Consider the following 15,356-nt stretch of genomic DNA (forward strand, 5'->3'; position numbering starts at 1 on the left):
TATTATCATTTTCATGTCATCATTTTTTATTAATTTGTTGATATTGATCGACGGTAAAAATAGCTCATACCATTTTATTTCCGTTAATCCATTATTCAATTCTCTACTCTAGTGAATAAATAAGATTTCAAAGGTTAAAATAATAAAAATTTTCCCAAACTCGAATTAGGTAAAAAATTTTAGCGATCAAAAACTATATTTTAACCATAAATCTAATCAGCTGCCCAACAAATTTTGAAAAAAGAATTTCAAAAACTTATTTTTACTTTTTGAAATTTAACTAGGAATTCAAATATTTTCCAGTAAAAAACATACCAAAGGAAACTTACCAATTTTAAAACTAGAAAATAAAAAAGGAAGCGCAAACAACACCATAATTTTTGAAAGTTTTTAAATATCAACCGATACAAATTATTGTGTCCACTGTTTGAAGCGTTCCACTGATGGATTCGAACAGTGAAAACATTTGCTTCGTTGATGGGTAATATAATTTTGACCACAACTTGACCACAACTTGACCAAGACAACCAAATTATTTAACATCTCAAGATTATATATCCTCAATTTGTTACGCATTCATCAACTTGCACTATTCCAAGAACCGAATAGGGATTTATAATAGCTGTATAGAAACGAAAGAAGAAGCAGCCAAGAACATTGGGAAAACAGTAGTACTACTGAAGACGTAGGCCCTAATTACGATTTCTGATTAGCTGTATCCAAACCCCTATGGGCTGTGTGATGCCCATTTCCCATTTCAATTTCGACCCAATATTCATCGCTTCCTTTTTCGTTCTCTCTATAAAAACCCTCTCATTTGGTCTCTCCACATATCACATTGAAATCTCTTCTTCTCATAGCTACTGACAGCCATGGCTTTGAGTAGTAGTTTTAATGCCATTGTTTCTGTTTTCTTGTGTGCTGTTGCATTGTCCATCGTCGCCGTTTCTGGACGCCCGGCGACTTTTCTTGAGGATTTTCGGGTCACGTGGGCCGATAGCCATGTCAGGCAACTCGATGGTGGCAGAGGAATTCAACTTGTTCTCGACCAATTTTCTGGTAAATCATAAATGTGCTTTTATATATATATATTGCAATTCAAAACAGGTCATTTTCGTCCTTAATTTAAATTTTATTAAAAAAATATTGATGTGCCTGTAAATTATAGTTTTATTCACACATATTTGGGTATGCTAGTAAGAAAAAAAAATTATTTTTATTGTTGGACATGTTAGGTTTTTATGTGCTGACTTGTTTGTTGGGTTTAGAAGGGACACAAACAAAAGCTCACATTGAGAAAGTGATTCATAATACATAGGAGAAGACAATTATCTCCATATGAGATTTTTTGGATGAAAAAAAACAAAAATCCTAAGAGTATGTCTAAAAAAAATGTTAAGAGTACGTCTAAAGTGGACAATATATCATATTAGGAGATATTGAGTTACTGAGAGATACCATTATTCTAAACAGTTCACATGTCCAAATATATTAATACAACAATAATTTAACAATCCATTATCAACTTGTTCTCTACAAATTTTTTGGTAAATATCATGAACGTGGTTATATTTATATATACACCATTCCAAATGGCTAAAATATATCAGGTCATTTTCATCCTTAATTTAAATTAGTTTATTTTAAAAAGTTTTTCTTTTTTTAGTACAAACATATTGGAGAAAGAATTCAAAGATATATACTAATTATTGAGCTAATTAACTCGCTTAACTCGCTTTGACCATTTATTTTAAAAAGTTGATGTGTCTATAAATTATTGTTTTATTCAGATATTCGAATAGAATATGCTAGTTATAAACATCATTTGAAAAAAAAAAGATATTTATTGATGGATATGTTAGATTTTTATGTGTCAAAAGTAGTGACTTAATATCTAAGTGAACATGGATGAATGTTTAGGATGTGGATTTGCTTCAAAACGCCAATACTTGTTCGGAAAAGTGAGCATGAAGATTAAACTCGTCCCCGGGGACTCTGCTGGAACAGTCACCGCATTTTACGTAGGTTTAATTTTACCACCAACAACCAAATCATATATATAAATCTTGGTATATATAATAAAAATTCAACCTTAATTTTCGATTGTAGATGAACTCGGACACAGACACAATACGTGACGAATTGGACTTCGAATTCTTGGGGAATAGGAGTGGTCAGCCATACACAGTTCAAACCAACATCTACGCCCACGGAAAAGGCGACCGAGAGCAAAGAGTCAACCTTTGGTTCGACCCTGCCGCTGATTTCCACACCTATTCAATCATGTGGTCCCATAAGTTAATCATGTAAGAAGATCACACGTAATCACATGTGACCTCCCATTTTAATATATGTTAAGAATGAATGAACTACCAGTCAACTCAAAATTTTAAATTGGATCGAGTAAATTTAATTCATATATAGATATCTCAACAATTTGCAATATTGTATTATGCAGATTTGCGGTGGATGATAATCCCATAAGGGTTTACAAGAACAACGAAGCAAAAGGGATCCCATTTCCAAAGCAACAGCCGATGGGAGTGTATTCGACACTGTGGGAAGCCGATGACTGGGCAACGAGAGGTGGTTTGGAGAAGATTGATTGGAAGAAAGCCCCATTCTACGCTTACTACAAGGATTTTGACATCGAAGGGTGCCCAGTGCCGGGGCCAGCCAACTGTGCTTCGAACCCAAACAACTGGTGGGAAGGGCCAGCGTACCAAGCCCTGAGCCCGGCGCAAGCCAAGAGCTACCAATGGGTCCGAGCCAACCATATGATCTATGACTATTGCACCGACAAATCTCGTTACCCTCAAACCCCACCGGAGTGTGCTGCGGAGAATCTTTGAATATTTTCCTGGTGGAATTTATAATATATTTACAGTCATACGTTTTTTTTTTTTTTTTTTTTAAACTTTGGCATGCTACATGTGATGGTGGTGATGAAGCTGGCCATGCAAAACCAAGGGTGTCTTTGTCTTTCGGCTTTTTTACTTTTGGATGATGCCTGATATAGGCTGTCCACGAAAATATATGCATCTCTCTATATGTTATATATTGCACATCTAATGAAGTTAATGATTTGATTCTGAAATTGGGGATTTACATTTCATTTCATAGTGTAAAAGTTAAAATCGAAAAATAATGTATGTTTAACTATCCTAAAAGAATTTGTGTGACGTGACTACTGATATTTAAGGTTTGTTTAAGAGTAACATAAAAGGAGTGATTTTGAAAAAAGAAAAAAAAAGATTTTGTCAAACATAATCAACGAAAATGCAAATAATTCATATTCTTACGAAACAAAGCTTAATATGCCTGCATGCCTTGTAAATTAACCAAGTGGCTTATACTGATTTGTTGCTGAAGAATTTTTTCTTCCAAAATTATCCAAATGAAAAACTATTAGATTTGTCGTTGGTTTGAGGGATTCCCCCATTTTCCCTGTCATTTGTTGAGCATCTTTGGACGACCCCACGCACTTTTAAATGTCCTTTGTGTAAAATATCAAAATAATAATAGTAGTAATAATAACACCTATCATCTTTTTTTTTTTTTCTTTTTTGAAACAAACACCTAGCTATCATCCTACTACTTAAAGATATTTTGAAAATATGTCGTCAATATTTAACCACCCTACCAAGAAGGGAAAGCTTTAAATTAAAAAGGTTAAAATAGTTTTTATACTTTCATCTTTTATTTATTTTGATTTTTGATTTTAGTTTATTTTAGTCCATGTATTTTTAAAATTCTCGTTTTTATCTCTGTATTTTTAAAAATACCATTTTAGTCTCTTAATTTCAATTTTAATCTCATTTTTTCTATTACAATTTCAACACGACAATACACTTAATATATTTATTGAAATGTAACTACAATTTTATATTAAATGATTTCTATCTGTGTAGAATTTGTCTTAAAAGTTTGAAAGTAGGGACCAAAATGGTCCTTCTTTAAAAATATAGGGATCAAAACAAACATTTTTAAAGTATATAAACTAAAATAAACCAAAGTTTAAAGTATATGAATCAAAATGAACCTTTGGGAGGAGGACCAAAATGAACTAAAAAATTAAAAGTATAAGAACAAAAATAATATTTTAAAAAAATAAAAAGCAATGGTCACATTGAGATCTTTCAATCTTTCTTCTGCTCTTCACGGTAGCACTGAGAACTTCTCAATGCAGCTCTATCCTCCAACTCCAATAGCAACCGATCTATTCTCTGGTATAATAGAGTGTGTGCTATTCTGTGGGATGTGTGAAAGAAATAATCTATCTTTTACTGATAGCTCCAAATCAATTGTCTGGAAAGATATCAAAGTTTCTGCCTCTAATTGATCCTCTAAATCGTATCCCTTTTGTAATTATGACATATCTATCATCTAGCTATTTAGAGTGCTTTCTTATAATCTTCTTCTCTTCTTTTATATATGTTTCTCACCTATCTCTTTTATGAAATGGTTGAGGTGTCTATTTAAAAATAAAACAAAAAACAAAAAACAAAAGCTCAAAAGACCACACAGACAACAAAATATTTAATGAGGCATTGGCCAAAGCGAGCATAGCTCAATAGTAATTGACATATATCTTCAACCTTGAAATTGTGAGTTCGAATTCTCTCTCCAATATATTCTAAAAAAAAAACAACGTTAGATATAGTAAAAAAAAGCCAATCTTAGATAAGACAGACTATGAATCACAAAGGTGGAAGACATCATGTCATGATAGAAAGGGATCTTAATTATGATGATCTTAAGCCAACGAGCTAGCGAGAGAAAGGCAAAAATTTGTCACTACGTGCGCGGGAGCTAAGGGAGACCCCAAAATGACATGATTGAGTAGTGACATGTTTTAACCTAGATTATAAAAACATATAACTAATTTAAAAAAAAAAAAGAAACTTTCACCATACTAAAAAGGAAACCCAATTTATTAATCATCCACCATATTTCACTTTTCCAAAATAGAATAAATTTCAATTGGATATTATAAGCTTTTGTCATTTAACTTGTTATGATTTTTCTAAAATAATAAATTTTAGGTTCAGCTTTTTCCCAACTTCCTAGTCTAGAACCAGATATCACCTGCTCCAATGGTAAACTACAAATACAACATCAATGTCACATCCACTGTTACATTCAAATTAGCTGTGAATATATAACACAGTTTTTTTTTTTAAATTATTTCATTCTTAAGAAAAGATCTCACGTTGATGAAATAAGAGACCTAATAAAAGTTCATAATAGACATGTACTAGTCTTTTCATTGTCAATTAATTTTGAGATGAAACTTCATGAATATTAATATAGTATTGAACAAGTTCATAATAGACATGTACTAGTCTTTTCATTGTCAATTAATTTTGAGATGAAACTTCATGAATATTAATATAGTATTAGTGTTCAAAAGCATAAATGAACCTTCAGTCCAAAAATAGAATAAAGGAACGATGGAAGGCGGTCTCAAAACTGCAGATTTATCTCTAGGAAAGCTTTATTATATTTTCCATCAGAATTTGATGGCATTGAGTAGATATATCACCCAAAACCTCAACTCATAATTGAAACACTCCCCCAGTGCAATAAGTAATTATCTCCACAAACTATTAGTAACTCTCCCATTTTCAGTTTGTAATAAAGATGGCTGAAACAAAAAGCCAAAAAAAAAAAAGAAAAAAAGTAATAAAGGGGTCTTCTTCATGATAAGGATGAAACTGAAAACGAGAGGCAGAAATCAAACTTACAAAGTAGTTGTAGTGATCAAGTAGGGCCTAATTACGGCTAGTTATTAGCTGTATTGAAAGCTAAACATTGATGGCGATTCCCCATTTCAATTTAATCATAAATCTCAATGACCCTTTTTCTTTCTTACTTCTTTTTGCTTATGTATGCGTGTGTGTATATATATAAGCTTCACGATCGGTTCTTGGCATAATCATATTCACAATTTTAAACATTATTAGTTCATTTTTAATCCATTCTTGTGTAAATTGAAATACCCATGGCTTCGTTTACTACTTTCAATAATGTCCCCATTATTGCATTTGTTTTCTTCTGTGTTCTTGCATTATCAGTCCCCGTCACCGGCCGGCCGGCGACTTTTCTTGAAGATTTCCGGGTAACCTGGTCGGAATACCATATCAAGCAACTTGAAGGAGGGAGGGCAATTCAACTCACTCTTGATCAAAACTCTGGTAAATTAGTACTAATGTAATCCCAAAACTGTTGAAAATAATTTTTCTTTCACCTAAGTAAAATTTCATGGATTTTAGGATGTGGGTTTGCTTCAAAACGCAAATATTTGTTCGGAAAAGTGAGCATGAAGATTAAACTCGTCCCCGGGGACTCAGCCGGAACAGTCACTGCCTTTTACGTAAGTTTCACTTTACCATCAATCAACCAAATCATATAAATCTTGGTATAATATATATATCATCTCAAACAGTTAAAAATTCAATCTCGATGAATCTTGATGTTTGATTGCAGATGAACTCAGACACAGACACAATACGCGACGAATTAGACTTTGAGTTCTTGGGAAATAGAAGTGGGCAACCATACACAGTTCAAACCAACATCTACGCTCATGGAAAGGGCGACCGAGAGCAAAGAGTCAACCTCTGGTTCGACCCAGCGGCCGATTTCCATACTTATTCAATCATGTGGAATCATGCGGAGATTCGGTAAGTCGTGGTACCACGAACATAAAATAATACAACGAAATAGTCAAGGTCTACTATAAACCTTCTTTTAAATTTCTTATCTCTACATTATTGTATGCAGTTTCAGTGTGGATGAGATTCCCATAAGGATTTACAAGAACCACGAAGCGAAAGGGATTCCGTATCCAAAGGTACAGGCAATGGGAATATACTCAACGTTATGGGAAGCTGACGACTGGGCCACAAGGGGTGGTTTGGAGAAGATAGATTGGAGCAAAGCCCCATTCTACGCTTATTACAAGGACTTTGACATAGAGGGGTGCGCAGTGCCGGGGCCAGCCGAGTGCCCCTCGAACCCCAACAACTGGTGGGAAGGCCCGGCCTACCAATCTCTCACTCCTCTGCAAGCCAGAAGTTACAGATGGGTTCGTTTGAACCACATGATCTATGACTATTGCACCGACAAGTCCCGCTACCCTGTCCCCCCGCCGGAGTGCGTCGCGGGCATATAACCATAAAGCTCTTTCTTTTGCCAAACAGACCACATTACTGCTGGGGTTGATTGGTTGATTATTCTCTGTGGCTGTTCTTTTAGGAGCTAGTGAGCAAAAGTCAATATTCCTACTCCTACTTTGTGTTGTTGCACACATTATATATTATTATTTGTGTCAATGGTAGTGTATGGCCTTTTCATTTGTTAATAAGAAATTTATGCACGATTATTTTCGTTGTTTCTGGGGGAATTAGCATTAGTTATTGCTTATTTTTACATGTGTTTGGTGGTGGGGTCCCTTTGTTTCAATCATGTCGACTTTTCAACCAGGTATGAGGTATCTAAGTTTCTATGGTTCAGAGATGACTTCATTGTTGGGTGCTGTTTGTAATGAGGAATAATCACCGCAAGACAAAAAACGTGGCTCTTCTTCCTCCTTCAGGGTTGTCACAATCGGTGTAGTTACTTTTTCGTGTGGTTGCAACTTGCAATCAAATGCTTTCATTCACGGGCTAAATATAACTATTGGGAATTTTTCAAGGGTCTAATCGTAGATTTCCCTATTGTCGGCGTGAAATATATGATAAAGTTTTAGATCTCATTTTGATCTTGAACCCATTAAATTTGATTCATTTTTATTATAATTATTTCCAACTTTCCTCCGTTGTATTCCTAAAATGTTTGATTCTGACTTTAGAAAAATAATCGGGGTTTAGACTATTTTACCACATAATATCTACTTACAATAATTACACACAATCATGTGGCGTGAATATACATGCTCGAAACTAAATTATTAATTGTTTGTCAAAAACAAAATAAAAACAACTACGAAATAGTTTTTTTTTTTTCAAATTTATGAACTAAAGTAGACATTTGGAAAGGATAGCGACTAAACACACATTTTTAAACTTAATTAGTAACTATAATATTATAACCTTAAAACATTAACCAAAATAAGATTTAAACCAATAATATAATAATAAACTCAACGGATCAAAAAGTTAAAATAAAATAAGATTTATATTAGGTTTATATAGGTTCATCCAATATGAATTATAGTCTACGTAAAAAAGACTAAAAGTGAATGTAACTCACATGATATTCAACGATAGTTTGAGACTCATACTAGAATGAGTGATTTTGAAAAAAAAAAAAGATAAATATAATTGACTTTCTTTAACGGATGAGTTTGGATTGGACTTTGAACAAACAAGAATTGAGCTTAATTATTAGGTTTCACCAACCCAACAGGAATGAGAAACAAATTTACACAAAAATTTTTCCTCAGGATCTTAATGATAAGATCAAATCTCCTAAAATTTGCTTTATTTGGTAGATGCATTGAAGCCTGCAGGGACCCCAAACCCAACTTGTTGGCCGAAGGAATTAAAACGAGGGCCCCCTTTTCTTCTGGTTGTTTAAAGCACACGAACAACAATATAGACGTCGAATATATCCACCATTTAATTTCTAGCTGAAAAAGAAACCTAGCCAACCAAAAACCATACATCTATAGCTAGCTTTGAGAAATAAGTGGCAAAATATATATATATATATATATATATTTTTTTTTTTTCATATCATGTTTCAAGGTATACATATATGCATTTGAGCAACTAAAAGTCGATAGGATAAATTAGAAAGTTAATAAAAAAAAATGGGTGATTGAAGTGAAATATGTAATACTCAAGTCTATCTACCAAATAGATACTGGAACATGATGGCCAAAGCTAATATTATAGCTTTGCTCGCATGTCATTTTCAAAACAAAAAATGAATCGTAGGTAGCTAAAATATAAGGTGGCTCTCAGTAAAATTAAAGCACAATGGCAATACTTTTAATGTAAATATTAGAGTGTTGTTCTTACTTAATACAAGATATTGTAAATTTCAATCATCAAATGAAAGCTATTTTTTAAAAATAATGAATTATCAATTGAAAAAATTACAGTGAAAACAAGATGTGATCAGAATCAAATATTTTCCAGTGAGTACAATTTGGGTCCATGCTAATCTCATTTAGTCTCATGAGAAAGAGTTTTGTTCAAAAGAATAATTTATAACAAACGAATAAGCTTTGAAATAAATAGTATTAATTAAAACTTAAACATTGTGTAAAAAATAAAAAATAAAAAGAAAAAAAGTAATGTCATATGTATTGCTCGAGTGAAAACTCCACTATTATTATAATATTATAACAGTCAGCCGAGAACGCCGCTTGCCATTACAGACGCCAGCCTTACGCGACGGTGATTCTTCTCGGCGGCGACACTAGTCAGCAGAGTTGAGAGAAATCATTAAAGCCCAATGTAATTGGGCTTGGTAGTCTTGTTTAGTAAATGGGCCTCAATATTGTAAGTATGGTATTCTATAAATACCCATGTACCAAATCTCATCAATTTAATAAATTTAATCATCAACAAAATTTATCAAATTATCAGAGTGACGCGGCGGAAGCATGGTGGGCCCATAACCCACAGGTTCCAGGATCGAAATCTGGCTAAATTATTGTCTCACGCATTGAAGATGTGACCATTTTACTTGTATTCTACCACTAATTCCTAGAGTGCCGCTGATTACACTAGAAATTTGATAAATCACCATTTTAAAAAATAAAAATAGAAAAAACATCATTTTGGTACATTTTTCTCATACCTCTATCAAAGACTCCCAATTGCAAGAAGAACATTCTATGGAGCAATGTTATTGATTTTCTTATGTAGTGTCAGAACCTGTCAATATGAGAGTCTATATACAAATATTTAAAAATTAAACAAATTCAAAAAAATTAAATTTACCACTACGATAAATTATTCTTTCCTTTATACATTCTTAAATATATATTCAGAAATTGTGGAAAGGAAAAAAAAACAGATTTAATTAAAAAGACATACCAAACATGTAGATTTGGTGATTGTATCAGCATCGTAGCTAGAAATTTCTGTGCCATATTTAACAGAAGAAAGCATGACGTCCATGAAACTATGCTCCTCCGCCGCCGCAGCTTCACCGGAATTTCTCTTCTGCCGGTGCTTGTCGAGCCATTTATCAAACACCTGGTCCATGACTTCCCCCGTCTTCTTCATGGCCTTTTCATGGCCTCCCAAATCCAACCAACTCAGAAATGGAAACGCATCCGATGGAACCAACACTCCAAACCATTCAAAGAAATCTCTCAACGCCTTCCTGAACTCCTCATCACCACCGCCGTCCACGGCCGTCGAGAATCTCTTTCCTACCACTATTCTAAATATTACGTTCAACGTCACATCTCCGAACCACGTCTTCATATCCACCAACAACAATTTTTTACCGACACACAACTCATAAAGCTTCTTAATAGAGCTTTAGACCTCGGATACTATGATGTGTTGTAGCTGCTCGAGGCGGTGGTTGGTGAGGAGTTGAAGCGTGGCGATTTTGCGCATGTGGCGCCAGTGTGGGCCGTAGGGGCTTAACCCCATCATGGCGTGGTCGTAGCCCAGAAGCTTCGAGGCCACCATTTTTGGACGGGAGGAAAATACTCTGTCGTTGGTGGTGAAGCACTCTCTCGCTACTTCCCAACTGCTTACTATCAAGACTCTGTTCATACCCAATTTTAGCGTGAAGATTGGTCCGTAGGCGTCTGCCATTTTGGCGAACGTTATGTGGGCCGGTTCTGTTGAACTTAGTAGATGGAGGTGGCCGATCAGCGGCCAAGCGCCGGCGGGTTGGGGTGGGAGTCTCTTCCGGTGAGCACCGGATATTGGAGATGCCCGGAAGAGGGCATAGAGAAAGAGGAGAAGGGCGAAGATTCCGGCAACGGCTTCCGACGAGGCCATTTGTGGGTGCAGGAATGAGTGAATGAATGGATAATGTTTAAGAGTTTGGAAATGAGGCGTAGAAAAGATTGGCATGAGATTAGTGGCTTGTGACTGCTCTTTGGATACAAAACAAATTTTGATTTTGGAAATTTAACTTTATAAGATGAGTCTAATGGAACTTTTGTTTTTATTTGGCAGTGCATTCAATGGGACCTTAGGGTTGGCTTTTTTGAAAAATAATACTCGTCATTCATGTAGGAATCCTCCGAACACCACTCAAAATTTATAATTATTTACGTAATTAACATATATCTTCGATGAGTTCTCTAAAATAAATGTATATATATATATATATATATATATATATTTTAATACAATGTGTTGGGAGGAGATTCGAACTCTTCGTTGAAGATATATACCAATTATCGGTGAGCTCGCTTTGACAATTCTCTAAAACAAACTGATAATTATATATTCACGCATATATATAATATTTCATCCATAATATTTTCTATTTTCTCTTATTTAATAGTTGATTATTTTGTAGCAAAAAAATATTTGATTACTTTGGTTTGCATGATCCTTTGTCTAACCAATTAAATGTCTCTTAAAAAAAATTCTATGTCAGTGTTTGATCACGAAAATAATCAACTCCACAATCTTCAGATTGGCTAGGTTGAGTTGATAGAGAGCTTCAGTGCCGTGCAAGAGACCTGCAAAACAGAGTGAGCACTCCGATACTAAAGTCAGTAAATATCCAAATCAATTCGAAAGAGAGCATTGGATTGTTCGAGTACCTTAAAATGAAGTGAAATAATTCTATTTATATGCGAAATCCCCGACAATAATGTTCCCGACAAATCCTCAACGGCTCTTTAAGGATGATGTGAAGTGCGGCGTGATGTCACGGATTCTGTCGGAGAATAGACTGAGTCGAAGTGGTCCAAGTAAGGTAATTTGGTGGGCTCGATCATCCAAGAGAGTCCGCTCGGCATGAGAAATCATGACCGAGGTAAGTACACATTGGTGAGGGGATAACACGTGTTGCTGAAAACCCAACCGTCGTAGGCCACGTGTAAGTTGAGGATTCACCTCCCACACAAACTTTTTTTTCCCATATGTCGTCACTATTTCTTACTCTCAAAAATTTTTTATTTCTTATAATTTTGTTATTTTCTCTAACTTTTGTTTCTAACTCTTTCTACTTTGTTTTACAATTTTGCTTTTTCAGTACATTTCGGAAAAAGATTTAAATTTAAATTCTCATTTTCAAATATTTTTTATCACTCCCTTTCTATCTAAAATTTTTATTTCTTATTTTAACTTTTATCTTTTAAATAATTTTCTTTTTTTTTCAATCTAAACCTATTTATTACCTCTCTTAAACTTTCTCTCTAAAATAATTTTCTCTCACACTTGGTACTTTTTTTTTCAAAATTTCTTTAAGCTTCATTGTTCTCTACTTTTTTAATTAATATTTATGGTGAAGGTATCATTATATTTAAATTTTATAAAAATAAATTTAATTTAAAATTCGAATGCTTAATTAGTTAAATTAATTTATTTTAAAATACTGTTTTTAAATATGATGTTAGATTTTATTTAGAAACAGATTTTTTTGGTTTGTTTTAACATTCTGTTAGATTTTGTTAGTTAAATTTAATTTGATTGTTGTTTAAAAAAGATATTAAGAAAATCTTGGAAATGCCACATACGTAAAGAGATTTTATACATGACTAAAATGCAGAGATTACAACATGTGGATTAAAAAAGAATTCAATAAGTTGTCGTCTCTTTGTAGATTTAAAGAAAAAAAAAAAGAGAGAGAGTAATAGATGGTTTCTTCAAAAGACACATGTTTGTTAGTGCCACCTCAGAAACGACCCTCTATTTTTCAAACATTAATCTTAAAAATAATTTTGTGAATGATATATTTTTGAAATAAGTTTAATAATAAGTAATATTAAAAAATGGGTCCTTGAAACATTCGTCTAACTCTTTCTAAATTTGTTGTGAACTTTTACTTTCCCAAAAAAACATTTTTAAAAATTAAAGCAACATTCTCTAAATTTTCGTTTTAAAATTTGATACCGATCCTCAAAAAAATTTCGCTCTATAGTTTTTTAATACATTCTATAAAATAATTTCAAATAACTGTTGTAACATCTCTCAATAAATTTTCAACCCAAAATTTTATTCTTCACTCTTTTAGTTTTACTATTAAGTATTTTCCCTTTGTCCCTCAAAAAATCGAGGCGAGTTTTCCCCAAAATTTGTGTTTTTAAAATTTTATTCTCATTTACTATCATTTTTTCTCCCTAAAATTGCTCTTATATCTAGAATAACTCTAACTTTTTTCAATTCAAAAGTTTAATTTTCACTCTTAAATATTTTTTTTCCTTTTCTTCCCAAAAAAATAAGGTGACTTTTCTCTAAAGATTTTGTTTTTAATAAATCTTTTTCATTTTCAAATATTCTATCTCTCTTAAATTAAAGTAGTATTAGAAAATTTGATTGACGAGGAATCAAATTTTCTATTTCACCTTATTTGATCTGAATTTCAAAATTTTAGATTTATTTTGCCTAAATTGTTTACTCTCTCGTTATCTAAATTTGTTTATCTATTTGTTTTATTGATATTATACCGTTAATTCATTCAAAAAGTACGATTTCCTATATAATTTTTTTATTCAATTCTTCTATTTCACCCCATTTGATCTAGTTTCAAAATTTTAGATTTTATTTGCCAAAATTTTGTTCTATCAACCTTTTCACTCACTAATCTTGTTGTCCGACTTTTACGTACCCTTAGTTTTCCTCGGTTAAATCATCTCTTAATTACCTTTTCAATTCTCTCTTTCTAATTTTTTCTCTCTATCCAAAAGTTTTATTCTATCTCTCAGTTAACCTTTTCTCCCAAAAATTTGTACTTTTCGCTCTCAAAGTTTTTTTTTTCTCTCTTTTATAATTTTGGGCTTTTCTCTATCAAAAACTTTTCTTTCTAACTTTTTTTAATACAATTTTACTTACTCTTTAAACAAAAAAAAAAAAAAAAAAAAATTAGAAAAATGTTTAAATTTAAATTCAAATTTTCAAATATTTTTTCTCCCTAAATTTCTTATTTTTGTATCTTTCTAAAATATTGTTTTAAAAATGACAAGTTTTATATATCTCTAACTTTTTTCAATACAAAATTTAATTTTCCACTCTAACTTTTAGCTGTTAAACGTTTCCTATTTTCTTTGCAAAAAGTTTGGAAATTTTTTCCACAATATTATTTTCATTTACAAACATTTCTTGTCTAAAAAACTTTTCCTTGTATCATTCTGAACAATATTTCCATAATCTCTTTGTATATCTTTTTTTTATCCAAAATTTTTATCTCTATTTTCTATCTTTTTTTTTTTGTTACAATTAGATTCTCATTTTCAGATAAGAATTATTAAGATATAGAAATCCATATAAATGAATTAAATTTACCCAACCCATCGGCTTAAGCTTTTGGGTTGAGTGGTAGTTTATTCCCAAGAGACTCAAATAAGAACGGTTTAAGAATAGAAATGAGGGTAAAGATGGAAAATCACTCCAAATGTAATTGTCCTTAAAAATCGATTGGCTATTTTTACAAATTATGATATTTTTTTTATATTTATTAACATGGCAGTGTAAATTTCCTGTAAAAATAAGTGGGTATACTTAAAAGACTTTTTTGAGCACATATTAATTGGGCCCAAATGAGCCAACGGCCCAACATTCACATTTGGAATCACTTTCAGTAAAATATATATACATTAGGTTTTAAGCACTATAGAAGTTTTCTCTCTCTTTTCGTCTTTAGTTTGATAAAAATTTCATTGTGATAATTATAGTTCACACTCGCACCAAAATACTATGAGAATCTTTGACATACATTCACATATTACATCACACCCATGTAAAAAGTTCTTATCTGGCCAGTACTTTAATTTTTTAGCAAATAGTTGAGTCACATTATTCCATTGGAACAGAAGATGGAATTCATGATACACTTAACAATTTTTAATTTGTTGAGAATTTTATCATTTAAACTTTATAGTACTTTTACTAAAACTACCTTATGATCCTTCCCAAAAGTTATTCAGCAACTATTTTATCTAAGAAATGAACAGAAAGTATGCGACTATCTTCTCTTTAGGGTACACAATATCATTATCTAATTGCCGACCAAATTATTAAAAGAATCCATCTTAAAAATTTTGGTTCAATGGTAAGTTTAGTCGATTAACTTTTATGTGATTTAATTTATTTAATGTTTAAGAATTTTAAGTTTAGGTCTTTTAAGTTTGAATTATATGGTACAAAACAAAAATTTTGAATTATAATCGTATGTAGTTTTTGTCAATAACATTGTTA

At 32.3% G+C, this 15,356-nt stretch overlaps 2 protein-coding genes and 1 pseudogene across 3 annotated transcripts; 2 read left to right on the top strand and 1 right to left on the bottom strand.

Annotated features, from left to right (window-relative positions):
• Positions 1 to 826: 826 nt before the first annotated feature.
• LOC111008148 (putative xyloglucan endotransglucosylase/hydrolase protein 7) lies at positions 827 to 3,097 on the top strand. Its single transcript, XM_022280748.2, has 4 exons — positions 827 to 1,059; positions 1,921 to 2,021; positions 2,110 to 2,306; positions 2,459 to 3,097. The coding sequence occupies exons 1-4, from the start codon at positions 873 to 875 to the stop codon at positions 2,850 to 2,852; spliced, it is 879 nt and encodes a 292-aa protein (XP_022136440.1). The 5' UTR covers positions 827 to 872; the 3' UTR covers positions 2,853 to 3,097.
• A 2,787-nt stretch (positions 3,098 to 5,884) lies between these two features.
• On the top strand, positions 5,885 to 7,398 carry LOC111008145 (putative xyloglucan endotransglucosylase/hydrolase protein 7). Its single transcript, XM_022280745.2, has 4 exons — positions 5,885 to 6,197; positions 6,276 to 6,376; positions 6,490 to 6,686; positions 6,787 to 7,398. Exons 1-4 carry the CDS (start codon positions 6,005 to 6,007, stop codon positions 7,175 to 7,177), a joined length of 882 nt encoding a protein of 293 aa, XP_022136437.1. The 5' UTR covers positions 5,885 to 6,004; the 3' UTR covers positions 7,178 to 7,398.
• A 2,409-nt stretch (positions 7,399 to 9,807) lies between these two features.
• On the bottom strand, positions 9,808 to 11,097 carry LOC111008403 (strychnine-10-hydroxylase-like; annotated as a pseudogene). Its single transcript, XR_015787445.1, has 2 exons — positions 10,056 to 11,097; positions 9,808 to 9,909 (listed from the first exon to the last, which is right to left on the bottom strand). The product of XR_015787445.1 is annotated as a strychnine-10-hydroxylase-like (transcript).
• Between the last annotated feature and the right edge of the window lie 4,259 nt (positions 11,098 to 15,356).

Source organism: Momordica charantia (assembly GCF_013281855.1).
Source record: "Momordica charantia cultivar OHB3-1 chromosome 10 unlocalized genomic scaffold, Mcharantia_2.0 BLBB01000010.1, whole genome shotgun sequence".
Lineage (NCBI taxonomy): Eukaryota > Viridiplantae > Streptophyta > Magnoliopsida > Cucurbitales > Cucurbitaceae > Momordica > Momordica charantia.